This window comes from Camelus bactrianus, chromosome 8 (genome assembly GCF_048773025.1).
Source record: "Camelus bactrianus isolate YW-2024 breed Bactrian camel chromosome 8, ASM4877302v1, whole genome shotgun sequence".
Lineage (NCBI taxonomy): Eukaryota > Metazoa > Chordata > Mammalia > Artiodactyla > Camelidae > Camelus > Camelus bactrianus.
Genome location: NC_133546.1, coordinates 19,132,490 through 19,149,619, shown reverse-complemented (window position 1 = coordinate 19,149,619; position 17,130 = coordinate 19,132,490). Strand labels below are relative to the sequence as shown.

The 17,130-nt window shown below is 44.4% G+C and overlaps 1 protein-coding gene across 6 annotated transcripts in view; it reads right to left on the bottom strand.

Moving 5' to 3' along the window:
* Window positions 1–17,130, bottom strand: part of PLAGL1 (PLAG1 like zinc finger 1) — a 63,961-nt gene that overhangs the window by 4,440 nt on the left and 42,391 nt on the right. For 4 of the 6 annotated variants that reach the window (XM_010965669.3, XM_074368231.1, XM_074368233.1 and 1 more), the window contains one exon: window positions 1,727–2,207. In XM_010965669.3, the coding sequence (XP_010963971.2) occupies window positions 1,727–1,878 (152 nt within the window). In that variant the 5' untranslated portion in view covers window positions 1,879–2,207. Of the gene's footprint in view, window positions 1–1,726; window positions 17,114–17,130 lie in introns of those variants that run through there. The other 2 variants (XM_074368235.1, XM_074368234.1) reach the window with 2 other exon arrangements.

Below are 17,130 nucleotides of genomic sequence, written 5' to 3'. Positions count from 1 at the left end.
TAATCCCACCTAATTCCTGCCATTCCAATAATCTGTTAGCTCCACTGTCTCTTCCAAGTATTCATCTCCTATATGTGTTTCAGTCTTTACCTACAGTTATAATATCCTCATTGTGGCTTAACTGCAGCTAACGCTGCTTTTGGTGTTCAAGCAAGGATAATTACTGTGTACACATAAGAACCTTGTTGCAAAACAGGAAGCCTTTGCAACAAAATTGGTGCACACAGTAGGCACTCAATACTTAACGTTTATGGCAACTTGAGATTGGCTGGTGTACAGGACACATTTGATTTTAAGCATTTATAGGCTTATTTTAAAAAATCACCTTATTATATTACATTTTCTATAACAGTGCTACTCTTAAGGGCCAGGAACATAACTTATCTCTCTCTCTCTCTCTCAAGTGCTTTCCTAAAGGGGCACTCCAGGATCTAATAATAATGTGGTTTGTGCTCATACCACTCAAATGGAAATTCTTGCTAAATTCTGACTCTCACCTATGCATTTATATGTAGTTTAAAAGTTAAAGTTTATTTCATGAAGACTAGAGGCAAGAGACGTATTTTCGGATGTCAAGTCTCAAAAGAGGCATGTATGATTGGGAGTTCTGTGCGTACAGCTCTAAGGGTACCACGTACACAGCACATGGCCTTCACTGTCAGAGTGTTGTGCAACTTACTGATTTTGAGTATACGTCGTCTTTTCTATGATATAAAAATTCTTTACAGGCAGAAGCTACATGTAATATTTATTTCCCTCATGGAAGTGAGTACCTCATAGGCACTCAAGAAATAACTCAGACTAAATGGACCTATCTCCTAAAAGAGTAGTTTTTATCCTTTGTCGTATCATGGATGCCTTTGAAAATCTGATTAAATGCTCATACTCAACATCTGTATACCCAACAGAATTCCACCTGTTAGGGTGGCTTTTAGACCCAAGTTGAAAAACTTGGGAAAGCTGGCACTCAGAGGTGATCCTTCCTCCACCCTGACTCTCAGGACCTGGACAAGCCCCCGATATACAATCCCTGGCCAATTACAGCAGACTGCACATCAGCCCACTTGCCTCTTCTCTCTTCTCCAAATTACTACCAGAGCCATCTTTCTAACATCCTACTCAAATCAGGTTTTTCAGTTCTTAGACTTACGAGAAAAAAACAAACCCTTTAGGGCAGTAGACAAGGCCTGTCTTGAGCCACTTCCGTCTTGCTTACATTTTGAGCCTCACCCCGTTCCTCTTCCAACACCACCCTCTGTCCACATGTGCTTTAAGGCCAAAGCTGAGGGCTTTCCCAGAACCTCCTCTCTGTCTGCCTCCCGTTCATTGTTTATGTCACAGCTAAAGATGGCACCTTTCTGAGCTGCCTCCCCAGGTCTCATCAGGCCGTGGAGAACAACTTCCTCCACCTGCCTAGCTCTGTCAGATTGCATCCTAATTGTGTTTGCATGACTATCTCCCCAGCCACGTGTCTTCTCATCTTTCTGTCCTTAGGCCTGGCTTAGTGTAGGAACACAAGAAGTACTTCTTGAAAAAGTGAACTGGACACTGCAGAGCACAACTGTCATACAGAAAGAACTAGAGTAATCACTGGGGATACAGCCTTAAAGGCGGAAATGCCTCCACACTCTGCATCCCTTTCCCCTGGCAGTGTTTGCTCTGAGGGCTAGCAAAGCCTTTTAAAGGTATGTGTTAAAAAGGACATACCTTTTCTAAAGCCTCTCACCTCATTAATTTATATCTGGAAATGAAGGCTTTGCCACAGTCTGGCTGCAAGCACTTGTAGGGTCGCTCCCTGGAGTGGGAATAATTGTGGATAGTGAACTTCTCCAGGGTGAGGAACGTCTTGCCACATAATTGGCAGGGGTACGTGGCCATGGGCTTTGTCTCTCACACCTTCCTTTTCAGATGCGCTGACCAAATACTGTGCCATTTAAGTACAAATAGAAGGATGGTGCTGAGCACATCGGCAAAGCCACAGCAGCTGAACTCCAGGCCAGAGAGGAGGCAGCGTTGTGGTCCTGGACCTGGTTCTACCCAGACATGGGCCTCTCAGTTACCACTAGCTCTGCTTGCTGCTTCCCACATCCCAACTTCCATGCAGTCTCGGGCTGAGAGGGGAAAGTCTGAGGCACAGATGAGGTTCCAGGAGCAGAAAGGCAAACCGCATCACTAGCGCTGGGGCATGTCCTGGATCCCCGGGCTATCTGCGGAGAGAAGAGGAACAGTTTCTTGCTTTAGCCACTTGAAAACAGCGCTTTTCCTCCCCCCTACCAGTTCAGCATCAACGCGCTCCTTCACATGGCTCTAACGCAACACGACTCCCCATCCTCCCGGTGTGCTGTAAGAGGTCCTTCTGCATTCGGATCCACCTGTCTGTGCTTCTCCTGAGTGGCAGGAGTCAGGTGCACAGTGTTTTGATGGAGGACAAAGCACACTTTCCCTTATGACAGAGACACCTGTTTTCATGGACTCAGTATTATCTACTCTAAACCATGACTTCAGGTCTATGTGAGGTTCAATCTGCCAATTCAAAGAAAAAAAAAAAAAAAAAACAAAACTCCCCAGTGTGTTTGAGTGCTTTACTGGTACAGAAACAAAAACCATCCCTGCTTATTCAAACCACTCCTCTTCACTCATTGAAGGCAGAACATAAGCTGTTTATCACACCTGTTTAAACTTCCAGGGGATGAGATGAAATAATTTGTATACATCTAAGTTAATTTGTAAGGTCACCATGCAGAAGGACTCAAGTCTATGATGTAAACAGAGTGGGAATAAAACTGGTTTAATTCACTGATGTGGTGCCTTTGGAGGGGACACAAGAGATTCCCATGGAGGGAGACAGAAGTGACGGCTCAGACAAAGCTCAGGCTGCATTTAAATGTGCAGGCACCACCCTCGAGTAAATTGTTCTGCTCATCTTTCCCCCTTTTGTTTATGGGAACATTTCCTCATTCTCCAGCCCCACCCTGGGGGGCCAGCGACCTGCAGGACGGCCACTTCTAGGACACGAGCTTACTGCCTCAACCTCAACCTGACTCAAACCCCAGTTCTTAACTGCCCTCCAACCCAGGCAAAGTCACCCAAGTCCAGGCTCTTTTTCTACTAACAGACCAGTTTGTTTGGAAGCCTTAAGAGTCTGAGGCAGCAACATGGACAACAGAGAAAAGGCTGGCTGTCTAGAGTCCTGTGCTCTTCTAGAGAGAGTAATTTTCAGACAGTGGACGTTAACCTTTCAAGTGCCAATACTTAAAAAAAATTAGCGTACTCTATGCTTACATTAAACACACTGGAGTAGCTTTTGTACACAGGCCAGCCTCTGTGAACTTTGTCAAGTGAGCAGGGCACTCATGGTAACCTGACCAATCAGAGCAGGTCTTCAAAGCGTCGGTTCCCTGCAGCCATTCATTTATTGCCAAGTCGTTCAGAGCTGCTCTTTATTGTTAAAAAGTTAATTTTTACTTACCTTTTCAGTTACTTTCAGATCAGAAAGTTGGAGTCTAGCTAGATGAAATTTTATTATAATAATAGTTCAGGCACCTTTAAATGTATCAGGACACAGCACATGCACATAGACAAGCACACATTCCTTTTTTAAGGGGCAAAGATTGCAGGAAACTTCTTATGTTCCTCTTCAATTAGCTCAGATGTTTTTAGTGTCTGGTCAGAGTTCACACGGAGCCGGCCCCAGGCAGATACCCCTCACTGTCCTGCCCCACCTGCTTGGAACCTTCAGAGCTGACGTGCGCACTTTGACCTGAAGCTTCAAGCACTGATCCAAAGCCGGGGACATGGGTGTTCTCAGCCAACATCTTGGCACCAAACCTCCTTTCTGATGGCAGCATGCACAGACCTTATTCCTCTGTGACCAAGTATGACTTGAACTGAACCCTCGTCCTGGCTCTGTCCAAACCCCTCTCCCCCAACTCCTCGTTCCCTCGCCCTGTGCCAGTTCTCTCCCGAGGCTCGGCCTCGTTTGAGGCATCCCAACCACCCTGGCCACAAACGAAATAATTCCTTCCAGGAATTCTATCCCGTGTGGCCGAGTTTTTGCTGCCAGGTCTCATGATGTGTCCTACTTCTCATCCAGCCTAAGTCTGGCCGTAATACTGGCCCAGCTATAAAAGGCGGAGAATTTATCATCATCATTAAATGTACTCATTCACTTGAAGTTGCTGTGTTTTTTCCAGGTCTATTTAAAAAGATTAAAATGTGCACACAGTATGAAGTTTGAAATTCATCTTTTCCTTGTTCTCTTTAGAGCTGAACTCAAAAGAGCACTAGTCACTCAGGAGGAGGGAGGAGCTGGCCTGCTGGTGAGGACTATGTTTTTCTCACCGACACCAATCCCCTGCATAGACCCTTTAAATTCATTCTCCCCAGCTCTTGCTTTAGGAGAGATGACCAGCGTGCCCAACAGGACTCTCTGTGATGGAAATGGGTGGCTACTGAACACTCAAAACGTGACACTGAGAAATGGACATTTTTACGTTATTTAACCTTAAAGAGCCACATGAGGCTAGTGGCTGCTGCACAGGAAGGTACAGGCGGAATCTTAGCTTCATGTCAAGAGAGGCAAGGCTCTGCTTTTCTTCAGACACAGCTATGCTGCTGAATGGCCTCAGGTGTTTCCCTGAAGCACAGGAGGTATTCACGTAGGTCCAGTCACTGGTTTCATGAATACAGTACTAAGGTTCCCTAGTTCAAATTCCAGCTTACCCACTGGTTAGCTATGTCCTGAGGTTCAGTTTCCTCATTTGTGGTATCTACCTGATGCGTGACAATGGGCTGACGGGGACAACCTACTGAAACAAGATGGAGTAGAAGGCACCCTGTTATCTAAAAACACATCACATGAATACATGGTAACGTCTATAAACATTGAGATTAAAAGTAGAAACCATCAGCTGCAAACTGGCACGTGGTTCTAACCACTCAGCAATGGAGATGATGGAAAAAAGACAGAGGTTCTCTCCTATGTATAATTCACCATCCATCACTCATAGTGGGAGGAGCCAGAAGTCTGGAGTATACACATGTTCACACACAGAGAAAGGACCCATGAGGCTGTAAGTAAAAATTAGCCCGCGTTCTTTGTTTCCCAACAGCTATCAACTTTGATTGATTACCAACACACCAAGAATACAAAGGGAAAACAAGATTTGTTCAGTTAAAGAAAAGAGTACCTGCCCTTTAGCACTGAATAGACTTTTCCCAGATCCCAGCCACTTTTCTAGACCCAGGAGTCCAACAGTCCATGTTTCATCATGATCTACATTTCCCTTGGGCCTTCAAAGATGGTGGGTGTATAATCAGGGAGTTTTAGACATGGTTATGTTGTGTTTAAGTGTGAGACAATTCCTCCACCTCTTTCCCCATTAAACTTCCAAACAACATCAACAACAAAACATTAAGTCACTTAAACATTTTTACACTTATTTAACTTACTGCATGAATGTCTCTGCCCAAGACTTTTATCTTTTTGAGTTTTAGGTCTCTGTGTTAAATATACCTAGTCTAGCACTAAGTGCAAAGCTGGTCCTCAAATGTTAAACTGAATTAACTTATGATAGTAAACATTCCTTAATTTCTTCAGGAAGGCTTTTTAAAAATGATGTTCAAATTCACAAACAGTTACATTTCATTCACCATAACGGTGTATTTCATTAATGTGGATCTTCAAACATAAATATTTGTACTGTTTTCATGATATAATCACAAACTTCTATAAACATGGTCTTTCCCAACAGATTATAAATTCATTGTGGCTGAGGATCAAAGCCCAGCTATTTTTAAAAAATAAACCGTGTGGATGATACATCTCCCATCACCGTGTGCTTGACCAGTACTGGCTGGCCGCTGCTGATTCCAATCTTTGGTTGAAACCTGATGAGCTTTCTGGCCACATCCTTAAAACAGACTTGTGATTAACTTTCTATTATTTGGCAAACCGCCAACAATCCTAACCGAGACCTGACAAAGGGATGGCCCTGATGATAATCAGTCTGTTCTGTGACCTGACGTACAGATTGCATTCGAGTCTTAAATACGGTAATATTTCAACACCTGTCACCCTGGAAAGATAGTAAGTCTTCCCCCAAAACATCTCAGGACATAATTTTCAATCCCCTTGGTTCTAAAAATACTGAGTGAGTGATACAGATCTGCCAGTATGCCAAAGAAGGCTTGTGCCATCTGCTTCATTCTGTTCATGCTGATTATTTTGGGGATGAGAGAGGATCAGATTGGAATAAGAACATATATATATGGCAACAGCCAGGAAGGACTGTGTTCCCTGAGGGCTGGTGGTATACGTCGGTACAGGGAGAGGTCTGAGCACAAGTGCAGTGCCAGGACGTCCCCGGTGCTGCGTAACACAATCATCCAATGGGGGACAAATGTTTTACAACATTCTCAAAATAAACTATGACTTCTGGCTTCTATTTCCATTGTCCCCAGTGACACAATGCAAGGCCCATTTCTGAGAGGAAATTGAATTTCCATTTTTAGTCTTCCAACACGGATACTCTAAGTTCTTTTTTTGACTCCATTCATCACCACTCCTTGTGGATAAGAAGGTCCTCCAAACGTTTCTTTCTCTCTCATACTCCCCAAACCTGGGGTTTCTTTTATGTGTATGTGTTAAGGCCAATTTAAAAAGGGTCTCTAACAAGGTTGTTTTTTTTCATACTCACGAAATATGTAACAGCTAATCATGGAGCAGGGTAGGTGGAAATTCATTATTTGGCTCCAAGAGGCTTCTAGAGAGGGTGCTCCCTCAATATCTGAAGGACTCCAGTAGCAAGTCTCTATCATCAACGAAAAAAACTGTCCAGACACATTAGCAGGAGAAAGAAGGTACGCAGACCTCCAGGTGGGTGCTATTGCTTATTTTTTTATCATGCACACGCACTGTCAAGTTTCTTAGGTGTCGCATCTGGGCAGGCGTGACATCAGAAGAGTTGGAGCTCACTATGTGCCTACTCGGCAAAAGAGGTGCTCCTGCGGCTGGAGGGTGACAGACCAGATGGCTGTGGCTGGATTTGCAGCCTTAACTGAGAGCAGGAGTTCATAACTGGGGCGAAGGCAGAGCTTCCAGGGCCCATGGCTGTGAATTCTCTAAACTTCTATGCAAAATGAGGAGCCATGCGTACTGGAATTCTTATGAGGAGAGGGATCACAGCTTTCTTCAGACTCTCCGAGGGGCCCTAGATTTAAACAGGTTAAAGGACACTGACTCAGATGAAAAAAGAGAAAACCCCTCTCGGTGCTGCCCACTCGGGTTTACTCCTCACAAAATCACTGACATTTCCTGAGCCTTGAGCCATATATTTTGTGCCTCAATCACTGCATTTTATCAGGTTAAAGTAAAAAAGAAGGGTCTATAATACTGTTCTTTGGAAATTCAAGCAGTAAACAACTTGTACAAATTTCATTTCAAATAGGGGTACAGATGATCACTCAGTAGATCCTATCGTGTAAGGCAGGCCCGCCTTATGACTAGAGGGCAGACTGCCCTCAAAATCATAGGGACTCATTCGCCAGCATCTTTAAAAATCCTTCATTAAAGTGTGAGTGTGTGTCCTCAATAAAGTACTGATACTGTCATGAAAACCCCTAACACCTGAGCTGACACATCACTTGGAAGAAGGCTCTCGCCTACAACGAACTGTCAGGCTGGATCCACAATGCCTGTCACCCAGCCGTCTGCAGGCCCCTCTCCCGCGGCGGCCCAAAGGCACCCGAGGCCGCACATCCGTCTCCCTGCTATTTCCTTAATGCGCCACCTCCTCTAGCTCCTGTGTTTTCCACACGATGCACCTTCCAGGACTGTCCTGCCGCCCCTCGCCCACCTGGCCAGCTCCTACTTCTCCCTGTCTCTCCTGGGCAGAAGAGTGAGCTCCTTTCACACATGGTAAGATGGTCAGACAGGGAGACCACTGAGGAAGTGATCATAATAGTGCAGGTGAGACCCAGGGCCTTGGGCGAAGGTGGTGGGGTGAGGGGGTAGAAACACAGCACTGAAAACCATGGTTAAATCACAAAGAGAAAAATGTGTCTGGTGAGAAACTACCTCCACGAAAGGTCCTTCTGTGCTGCCTCCAGAACGATTTACTCAACACCTGACAGGTCCTCCTTAACACGTTTGAAACAACTCGCTCTGGCTCTCAGTGGAGGGAAGCACCGACTGACCCTGCCCCTCTCTTCTGCCCTGGGGGGCGCCCCGCCTCCCTGCCTGCTGAGCAATCAGGTTTGCTGCCTACTGACTCTTGACTGTCATCTCGAGAGACTTAATTTTGCTAACCCAGTAATTAAGCTCTTATTTTCTTAGAAACGACGCCTAAAATAAGCAAGAAAGCCAAAATGAATTGTTTAATATTCAGAGAGAAAATTAATGAGAAAACTGTCCAGCTGATTATACCACAGCTTTAGAAAATCAAATCTATGCACTAGACTTAGAAAATCTGACAAAGGACAGGGTGCTAACCATCTATTCACAAACAGCATGAGTAATATCTAGTTAAAGATGATGAACTGAATAAAAGTACACAGCTCCAATCTCTCCTGAACTCTGCTAACACAATATTAATGAGATTTTTCAAAAACACAGCCTAGGGTAACAGGGAAGGAGAAAACAGCGACAAAGCTTTGGGAGCTGGAAAGCAGGTAAACACGCAGCAAGTGACCTTGGAGTCCTGAGGACGCTGGATTCCAGGTCAGTAACTAGAAACCACGGAGCAACCTGATGTACCCTGCGGAACCCATCAAAAGTCTAAACTTCTGCACTAGGTACTTCTGGAAGTGGGGATGAAAGAGGGTATAGAAACAGGAAGAGTGGCTTCAAGTCTGTCAGCGCATTCATCACTCTGACCCCCGCTGACAGGGGGTGTGAGGAGGGGGTACCTCGCCGAAGCAGGGGGAATCAAGTGGAAGCCTGCACACTCCCCCTATTCGGCCAGGAGAACAATGGCAACCAGGCCCATTATACTCTCCAGGGCAGGAGACTGAAGGAGTCCTCCCTGGGAAAGCTGGCCAGCCCAAGAGAAAAGAGCTAACGACAAGGACAAATGGCAGTCCTGAAGGGTTTACCCATATTTCCCTACAGCGAAGCCCCTGCTGACAGGCCCTCAATAAGTATACAAAGCTTCCATCAGCTTTTTGACGGCTCCACTCATAAGTCAGTAAGCAGCGAGGATCACCAGAAATCAGAAGCAAGCATCTAATAGGAAAAAAACAACACAGAACAAATAGAGAAAAAGCAGTGAGGATAAAGAAGAAGTAAAAAAAGATTGTGAGGGAAAAAAAAAACCTTCAAAAACAACTATCATTAATATCCTAGCAAGAATCGAGACATCCCTAAGAGAACAGGATTTTTAAAACAGAAAACAACAACAACAAAGACAGTGGCAGGTACAGGACCCCAGGGGCAGGCACTTGCTGGGGAAGCATCTAGGAATCTACAGTTCTAATAAACTCTCTTGGTGATGCTTTGGCAGCTTTACGTCTGCCAATGTGGCTTCTTTTGAAGGGACCTGCTATTTTTACATCTTTGCTAGTCCTAATGCTCACTAGTGATTAGCATCATGAAGCAACCTTTCATAGCACAGCTAATACAACCCAGAGACTAATTAACAGTAAAATCATTCATAGGTTAAGTGGTTAAAATGTGCGTCATTAGACTAAGAAGCAGGAAAGCAGACAACTTTAAAGCTATGAAAGTTTACTATCTTCATCATATGAAAAAGGTTATCACTGCTTCTTGTTAAATATTTGTACTAGAATTTGTGAACCATACAATAAAGCAATAAAAAGAAAGGAAAGACATAAAATTGGAATGGAATAAATCTTTCATCATTTACAGAGGTTATCTACATTGAAATCTCCAAAGAATCCACACATAGAATATTAGAATTAGAAAGTTTGGCAAGGTGTTATAAAAGTTAACATACAAAATCAACTGCATTTCTAAATGCCAGCAAACAGAAGTATAGCTTAAAATTAGCCACAAAGTAAAGATATCTAAGAATAAATCTAACCACAGACACATAAGATATTTATGGAGAAATTATAGAACTGTACTGAAAGACATAAAAAAACCTGAATAAATGGAGAAATATACCATGTTCATGAATAGGGAACTAGAGACAGAAAGAATTATTGTAATATTGTCAGTTCTCTCCATCTTAGTATACTGATTCAATAAATTCCTAATAAAAATCCACAAGGTTCTTTGTTACAACTTGACAAGATAATTCTAAATTTTATATGGAAAAGTCAAGAATAGCTAAGACTTTCCCAGTTCTACTGGATCACTTTCATCATCATACAGAATATGCTTTCTCCCAAAGAAGAAAAAGTGAAAGATAACAAATAAAAGATATTTTTAAAAAGCTATAGTAATTAAGGCAGTATGATACAGGCACATGATTAGACAAGTGGACCAATGGAGTAGAATGAATAGCTGAGAAACAGACCCACTTTTGTATGGAAACTTAACATATGACAGGGCTGGAACGGCTGGAAAGGATGGATTACTCAATAACTGGTTATCCAAATGAAAAATAAGAAAACTGGGTTCCTACCATACATCATATACAAAATTAATTCCAGACAGATTACAGGCTTAATGTTTAAAACAAAACTTTAAACATTTAGGCAAGAACAAAAAAATAAGAAGGCACTTCACAGAAGAGGAAGCTCAAATAGCCAACAAACAAATGAAAATGTGCACAGTTTTATCCAGGTTAGATCTCTTGGTCCATCATTAAAATCACTTCCCTTGTATTTTTTACTGTGAGTCTTCCCTCTTCCTTGTACCCTACTGGCAAAATTTCAATCGTGGTTAATTTATGTACTGCCTGACCAACCCCAGCCCTACCCCTGGCTCTCCTTATGCCTCCTTTCCCTCCTTTTTTTTTTTTCTCTTGTGTCATGCACTCATCACATCTGCCATATTCTGTTTTATTTCTTAACAACCTCCCATCCACACAAACACACATAGTGGAATGAAATTATATTTTAAAACCAATCGGATTGGCAAAAATTAGAAAGCTAGGCAAGATCAAGTAATGCCTGGTGAAAGGAAAACAGGAAAAACCAAGTAATGCCCAGTGGAATGGAGAGAGGTAATACACAAGACTGGAGTCAGGACATGTGCATTCTAAGATGCTCTTCCATTAAGATATGATACAATTAAATTGCTCTATAAAGACTTGTGCATAAAAAAAAGTGAAAATAATCATTGAACCTCAAGGTGACAATGAAATATGGTTGTCAAAGGAATAATTACCTCTTGCTTGGGAGATCAAGAGAGGTTTCATGGAGTAGCCAAAGTTAAAGCTAAGCCTGCAAGTTCACCCAGTGTTCAAGAGGAGATGATCTATTTCAGGCCAAGGGAATTAATCAACACAAGGTACTTGAAAATAAGTATTTAAGTGCGACTGAATATGGACGTAAACCTGGGGGCACCATGGACAAACAGGCTGTAGAGACGGGCAGAGACCAAACTGTGAAGTGTCAGTGATGCATTGCTCTGCTGTACTAGGAGGTGGGCTTTTCTGCTGTCCTATTTTCACAGGCTGATTAACCTATTTAGTCAAGGGCAGCCACCAACTCCGGGGTTGATGGGGAGGGAGAGTAGGGGAGGTGGGGAGAGAGGTGGGAAAACACCACAAAACACTGTCTCAACAGGAACAGGAGGAAGCGACAGAAAAGGCGTAAGTACAGGAATCTAAGCCTCAAAGAGCCACAGAAGACCGAGAGGAGCCAAACTATAAGGGGCAGGGACGACCCAGGACTGGTGGCCAGGGAGCCAGGCAACAGGAATCCACTACAGAGTCCTCCCTTATCCATGGGGGTATGTTCCAAGACCCCCAGTGGATGCCCGAAACCACAGACATTACCAAACCCTATGTATACTATGGTTTTTTCCTATACATGTAGACCTATGATAAAGGTTAATTTTTAAATTAGGCATAGCCAGAGATCAACAACAACAATAAAAAAAATAGAACAATTATAACAATACACTGTAATAAAAGTTATGTGAATGTGGTGTCTCCCTCAAAATATCTGATGGTACAAATTTAATGCCTTTTCCGCCATAAGCGCCATCACACATTGTGGCCATAAGGTTTGTGGTTTGAAGTGCGTGACAGCAAAACTAGCACAAATTTCTTTTTTCTTCTTCACAATTTCACTGATAGAAGATTCATTCTTACTGTAGATCTTAGCAACCTCAGCATACAATTTTACTCTTTAAGTTGGTAAGTTTCATCTTTTGACTTAAAGGAAACACTTTATGGCTTCTCTCTGGCACATCTGAGTTGCCAGCATCACTACTCTTGCACTGACTAAGTAGAATAAGGGCTACTTGAACACATGCACTGTGATACTGACAGTCGATCTGACAACTGAGCCGGCTACTCAGTGACCAGCAGGCAGGAAATGCCAGATGAAGAGATGGTTGTCATCCCTTGTGGGATGAGGCAGGCCACCACAAGACTTCCTCACGCTACTCAGAATGGTGTGCAATTTAAAATTTATGAATTGTTTATTTCTGGAATTGTCAATTTAATATTTTCAGACTGAGGCTGACTGTGGGTAACTCAAACCACGGAAACAAATCTCAGATAAGGGGGAACTACCATAGTAAGATTACAACTTAGGAAAGGTTAGAGGAGAGAGAAGACGGTGACGGCAGACAGGGAAAGAAAGGTCAAGTCCTAGAAGAAAAATCCAGCAAAACACAAGTTTGCAGTTCAGTTTTAGATGTGTTGAGTTTAATGGTGCCTAGTGGGCATCTGGGGCAGCAAGGAGCCCTACAGCACAGGTGAGGAGCTGAGGTGGTCTTCCAGACCAAAGAACAGTGAACAGTGCTCTTGGCTTCTGGGAAATGGATACCATTCTGAATCTGGCTTCTATAAATGATTTATAAATTACTCTGAGCTCTTCGTGGGTGGCCTCAGATGGTCAGCTCACACGATCAACCCTGATCACCAATGTCTGCCCTCCCCAGCGTGGTGTGGTGCAGTGGAGTGTCCTGGGGGTGAGGGTGGATTTGTCTTCTTCACGGCAGGCTGCAGGTAGACTGATCCTCCCCTAGGATACCCATTCTGCATGGTGGAGACGGATGGAGGAAGGTTTGTGGGGACATGTAATTCTCGGAGGTTCCAAGGACAGAAGCAACCTTCTGCCTCTAAACTCCCTTTGTTCCTCTTAGGTAGTGACAAGTCTATGATGCTAAAAATAAGCAAAATGAAAATTAAGTTTGCATTAAAAAAAAAACTTGATAAGATGTTCCAAAATAATTTATAGATGGTGATAGTACAAATACAAGACCCTAGAGCTCCCAAATCCTGTTTGGTTACTCGCTCTACTAGAAGAACGTGGGCTTTTCTTTACTTTAACAGATGGGAGCTTTTTGTTGTTACAGTGTGTTTAGCAGATTAAAGACAATATGTAACTGATTTTGTCAAGACTAGCCACTCCAGGTCTACAGGGAGGTGGGTGAGGGAGGTAGGGAGAAAGAGGCAGCAGCAGAGAGAATGCCCATAAAATTCTGTCCTGAGCAGGATGGGGGGAAGCCCTAAGAAGCCACGGACAAGACAGAAGGCCAGGAATATAAGCTTCAATGAGCCACAGAAACTAGAGAAATCAAACTGCCAAGGGCAAAAGAGGACCACTGACCAGGAACCAGGCTCCATCACCACGGAGGTATTGTCTGAAATCTGCCTGTAAGCACCCCCCTCCCTCCTGCACCTGCAGGCGCGGAAGTGGGAGGCGGAGCTTACGCCGCTCAGGACACCCCAGAGTCAAAGTGCCCCTCCGATAGGTCACTCGGCACGATGTCCACCAGGCAGAGGGGAGGGAAGGGAACACCTTCACAGCTCCTTAAATCCTCTACACGCCTTCAAGTCTCCCCACCACACACACTGCGTCTGTAAATGTTAATGTTTAGGAAGAGATTGACAAAATGTCTACAAGCAAGCCAAATAGGTATGTGTACCCAGAGAGGCAAGTGTGAGGTCCAGGATTGGTTCCCAAGCCGAGACGGGACAGAATGTTTCAAGAAGACTATTAATGAACTCTAGGTAGCGTGCTGGGGGGAAGGGTGGAGCGCGGACCTGAAATCCAGACAAGAGCCTCTGGTATTAGGAGAAGATTTTCTAGTCATTAAAGTCAGAGTCGGGGACTACTCCTTTGTGACAGCTGGAAATATATCCCCCTCCTGCCTCCCAACAAATCCTCCTCTACTGGCCTTTACGCCCTTTAGGGTGTGTTTCTATAGCTGACAGCGGTGATCTCTTTTCCTTGGACTCTGAGAGCAGAGCACAGAGGAACCAAAACTTACCTAATTATTGGCAGGGCCTATTGTCCTAATACGGTTACCATTCTAGGGGAAAGAAAAGCCTGATTCCTTCCCAGGAAGCGTGTGAGGGTAAAGGCTCACACTGAGAAAAGAAATAAGAAAAGCTGACTAGTCACGTGGACCACGGGAAGCCAGATTCATGAGTTAAAATCTCTTGACAGAACTTTACAAGTTATGTGAGATTGGGAGATAATGCTCAAGACTTGGGTGGACTGTTTCATCCTAAAACAACCATTTCTCAAAATAAACAGAAAAAGGGCTGAAAGTACAGACAACAATACGTCAGCAAAGGATCTTGGGGTTTACGGGCAGAATTAGAGATGACTTTTTTGTTTGTTTGTTTTTCCTCTTTGAATATCTGTACTTTCTAAATTTTTATAATGACTACTTGGGCTGGGTTTAGGAGTGAACCAGGAGGTCTAGTTTAGGCAGATGGAAGACCATATAAAAGCACAGAGGCACAGAGCAGCACAGGGCAGGGTGGTCATGTGTTTTAGTCTGGCTGTAAGGCAGTTGTGAGCCTAAGGGAAGTAGCAGGAGACGGGCCAGCAAAGGAGGCGGTGCCCTGAACACAAGGGATCGGAGCACCAGGCAGAGGAATCTGGGGTTATCCTGTAAAGAACTGGGAGCCAGTGAAAGTGAAGACGATCCACTGACTGCTTTACACACAAAACACTTGTAAGTAACCACTTACCCCTCCGCCATGGATAACTTCGTTACCCCGAGGGAACAGCAGACTTAAAAGTCCTGTTCTGAAACTCCAAATAGTTTTTCTTTTTCTCCTCCAAGGAGAGCCTGAGACCTAATCTGATTAACTGAATGGACACAAACGTAATTGGCAGTTTTAAAAGACCATTTACACTATTTTTTTTCAAGTTTTTTTTTCAATGGAGGAACATCCAGTACTCGCTTTATTATAAACTGCACATAGGAGAGAAAAGTGAAATTGTTGCATCCATTCCAATGCTCACTCCCCTTCCTCCAGAAGCAGTGGCCTGACCACCTCTGAGCCACATGCCTTATTTAATGGACAAAATTACTACACAAGGCTTGAGTGAGAATTTCCTCTTTGCCTTTCCATGTCATGTGCAATAAATTCAAGTGATGTCCAGCAATCTGGTCACGCAGAAATACTTGGCTTGACATATAAAAATATTTATCACTGGCTCTTTAAGATGACCCCAGTTTTTAATTTATTCTTTGTAAGAGGACATTTCATCACGTCTCCATGTTAAAGGGAAACTTTTCCAAGTTACTGCATTGGCTTCTCAAGGGGAGAAAGGAATGTCGAGGAAATGGGGGAGAAAGCTTAAAAAAGGGAGGACTGCTAGCAAGCAGGGCCTCCTCTCCTTTTCACCTTGAGTCTTTTCTCTCCCCCATTCACAGCTTTAGGTCCTTTGTTTGTTTAACAAACCATTACAATCATACCCAGTTCAATGGGGAGGAATGTGAACCTCCCTAAGTAGCTGTCCTCGCCGTCCACATGTGTGGTCCCTCCCGCAGCCCCTGCGAAGGCCGCTTCAATGTGCGGCTCTGTGCTCCTGTCGCCCCGGAGGCCAGGCACCTTGCTTACAATGAGCCCCCATCTCCCGCCGCTGCATGCTTGCTGCTCCTTCCCAGTAGCCTATAGAGATGTGTTCACGTAGCTCTTCCTTCCCTGCCTGCCTTGCGACCGACCGATGGTCCTGTCCATCCTGCCTGGGCCTGTCCTGCTCAGCGCCGGAGACAGACACGGCCTGGTGTGTTGGCCACCCCCTACCTGTCTGCAGCCTGCAGCCTCACCACCCGGCACCTGGCAGGCCCCGTCCAGCACCTTACTGGTTATCAGTCACACGGCAAACAGAGGACACAATGGCAAGAGCCTCCTCCCCCACCGAAGTGGGGCTGCTAGTGCCCTTCTCAGCTCCCGGCAGTCAGGCTGGCCTCGCTGGGGTGAACGTCAACTTCTTGGCCAATAACTCAAAATGTTATTTAGTAAGAATATTCTATTTCAAACAGAACCAAAAGGACATTTAGTTAAACAATGTGATGTTTCAGTTGAACTCCTAAAGCCCCCTCCTGCTATTCTGTCTGCTGGTGTCCATCTGGCAGTCCTGTGAGATGGGCTAGAAAGGCCTCTTTATCCCCCTCTAACAGATGAGGAAACTGAGGTTCACAGACTTAAGTTCTTTGCCCAGAGTCACTGATTAATAAAAAGATACTGCAAGTAACGCACTGCGCTAACTAAGCAAAGTGCTGAACGCCCAGTGAGTGCCCCAAGAGTGTCAGTTTGCATTAATATCACGACTGATGACAACCACAGTGATAGAGGCCAAACGGGGGTGTTCTGAGCTGAGTCGACTGCTCTCCACTGCCACCTTGCCATCCCCTGGCTAAGCCATCTACTCGAGCGGCGGGCTTGGCGGTAGCTTGACTGCAGTATTCCCAGACAAAGCCCCGGAAGCTGTAGCTGGACGCCCTAGTGCCACCGGTACGTGACCAGCATCTGCCTCGGGATTATCAGTCAACAACTTACACAAAGGGAAGGCAGCCTTACACATCTTCTTACGTATACAAGTTAGGAGCGTAGATAGGGTAGCTTTAAAGCTTTTGAACTGATGGGGTTGTCAGCAGAAAATTTTGCAGTTTGAGGGGGGAAATGTATTTATTCTCCACCAGAGCCTTTTTGAAGTACCTGGAACCTCCTGCATGTCCTTGACTTATTTTACTCTGTGTTTCCAAGCAGTTACTAATAAATATGCTGAGAGAGAAATAAC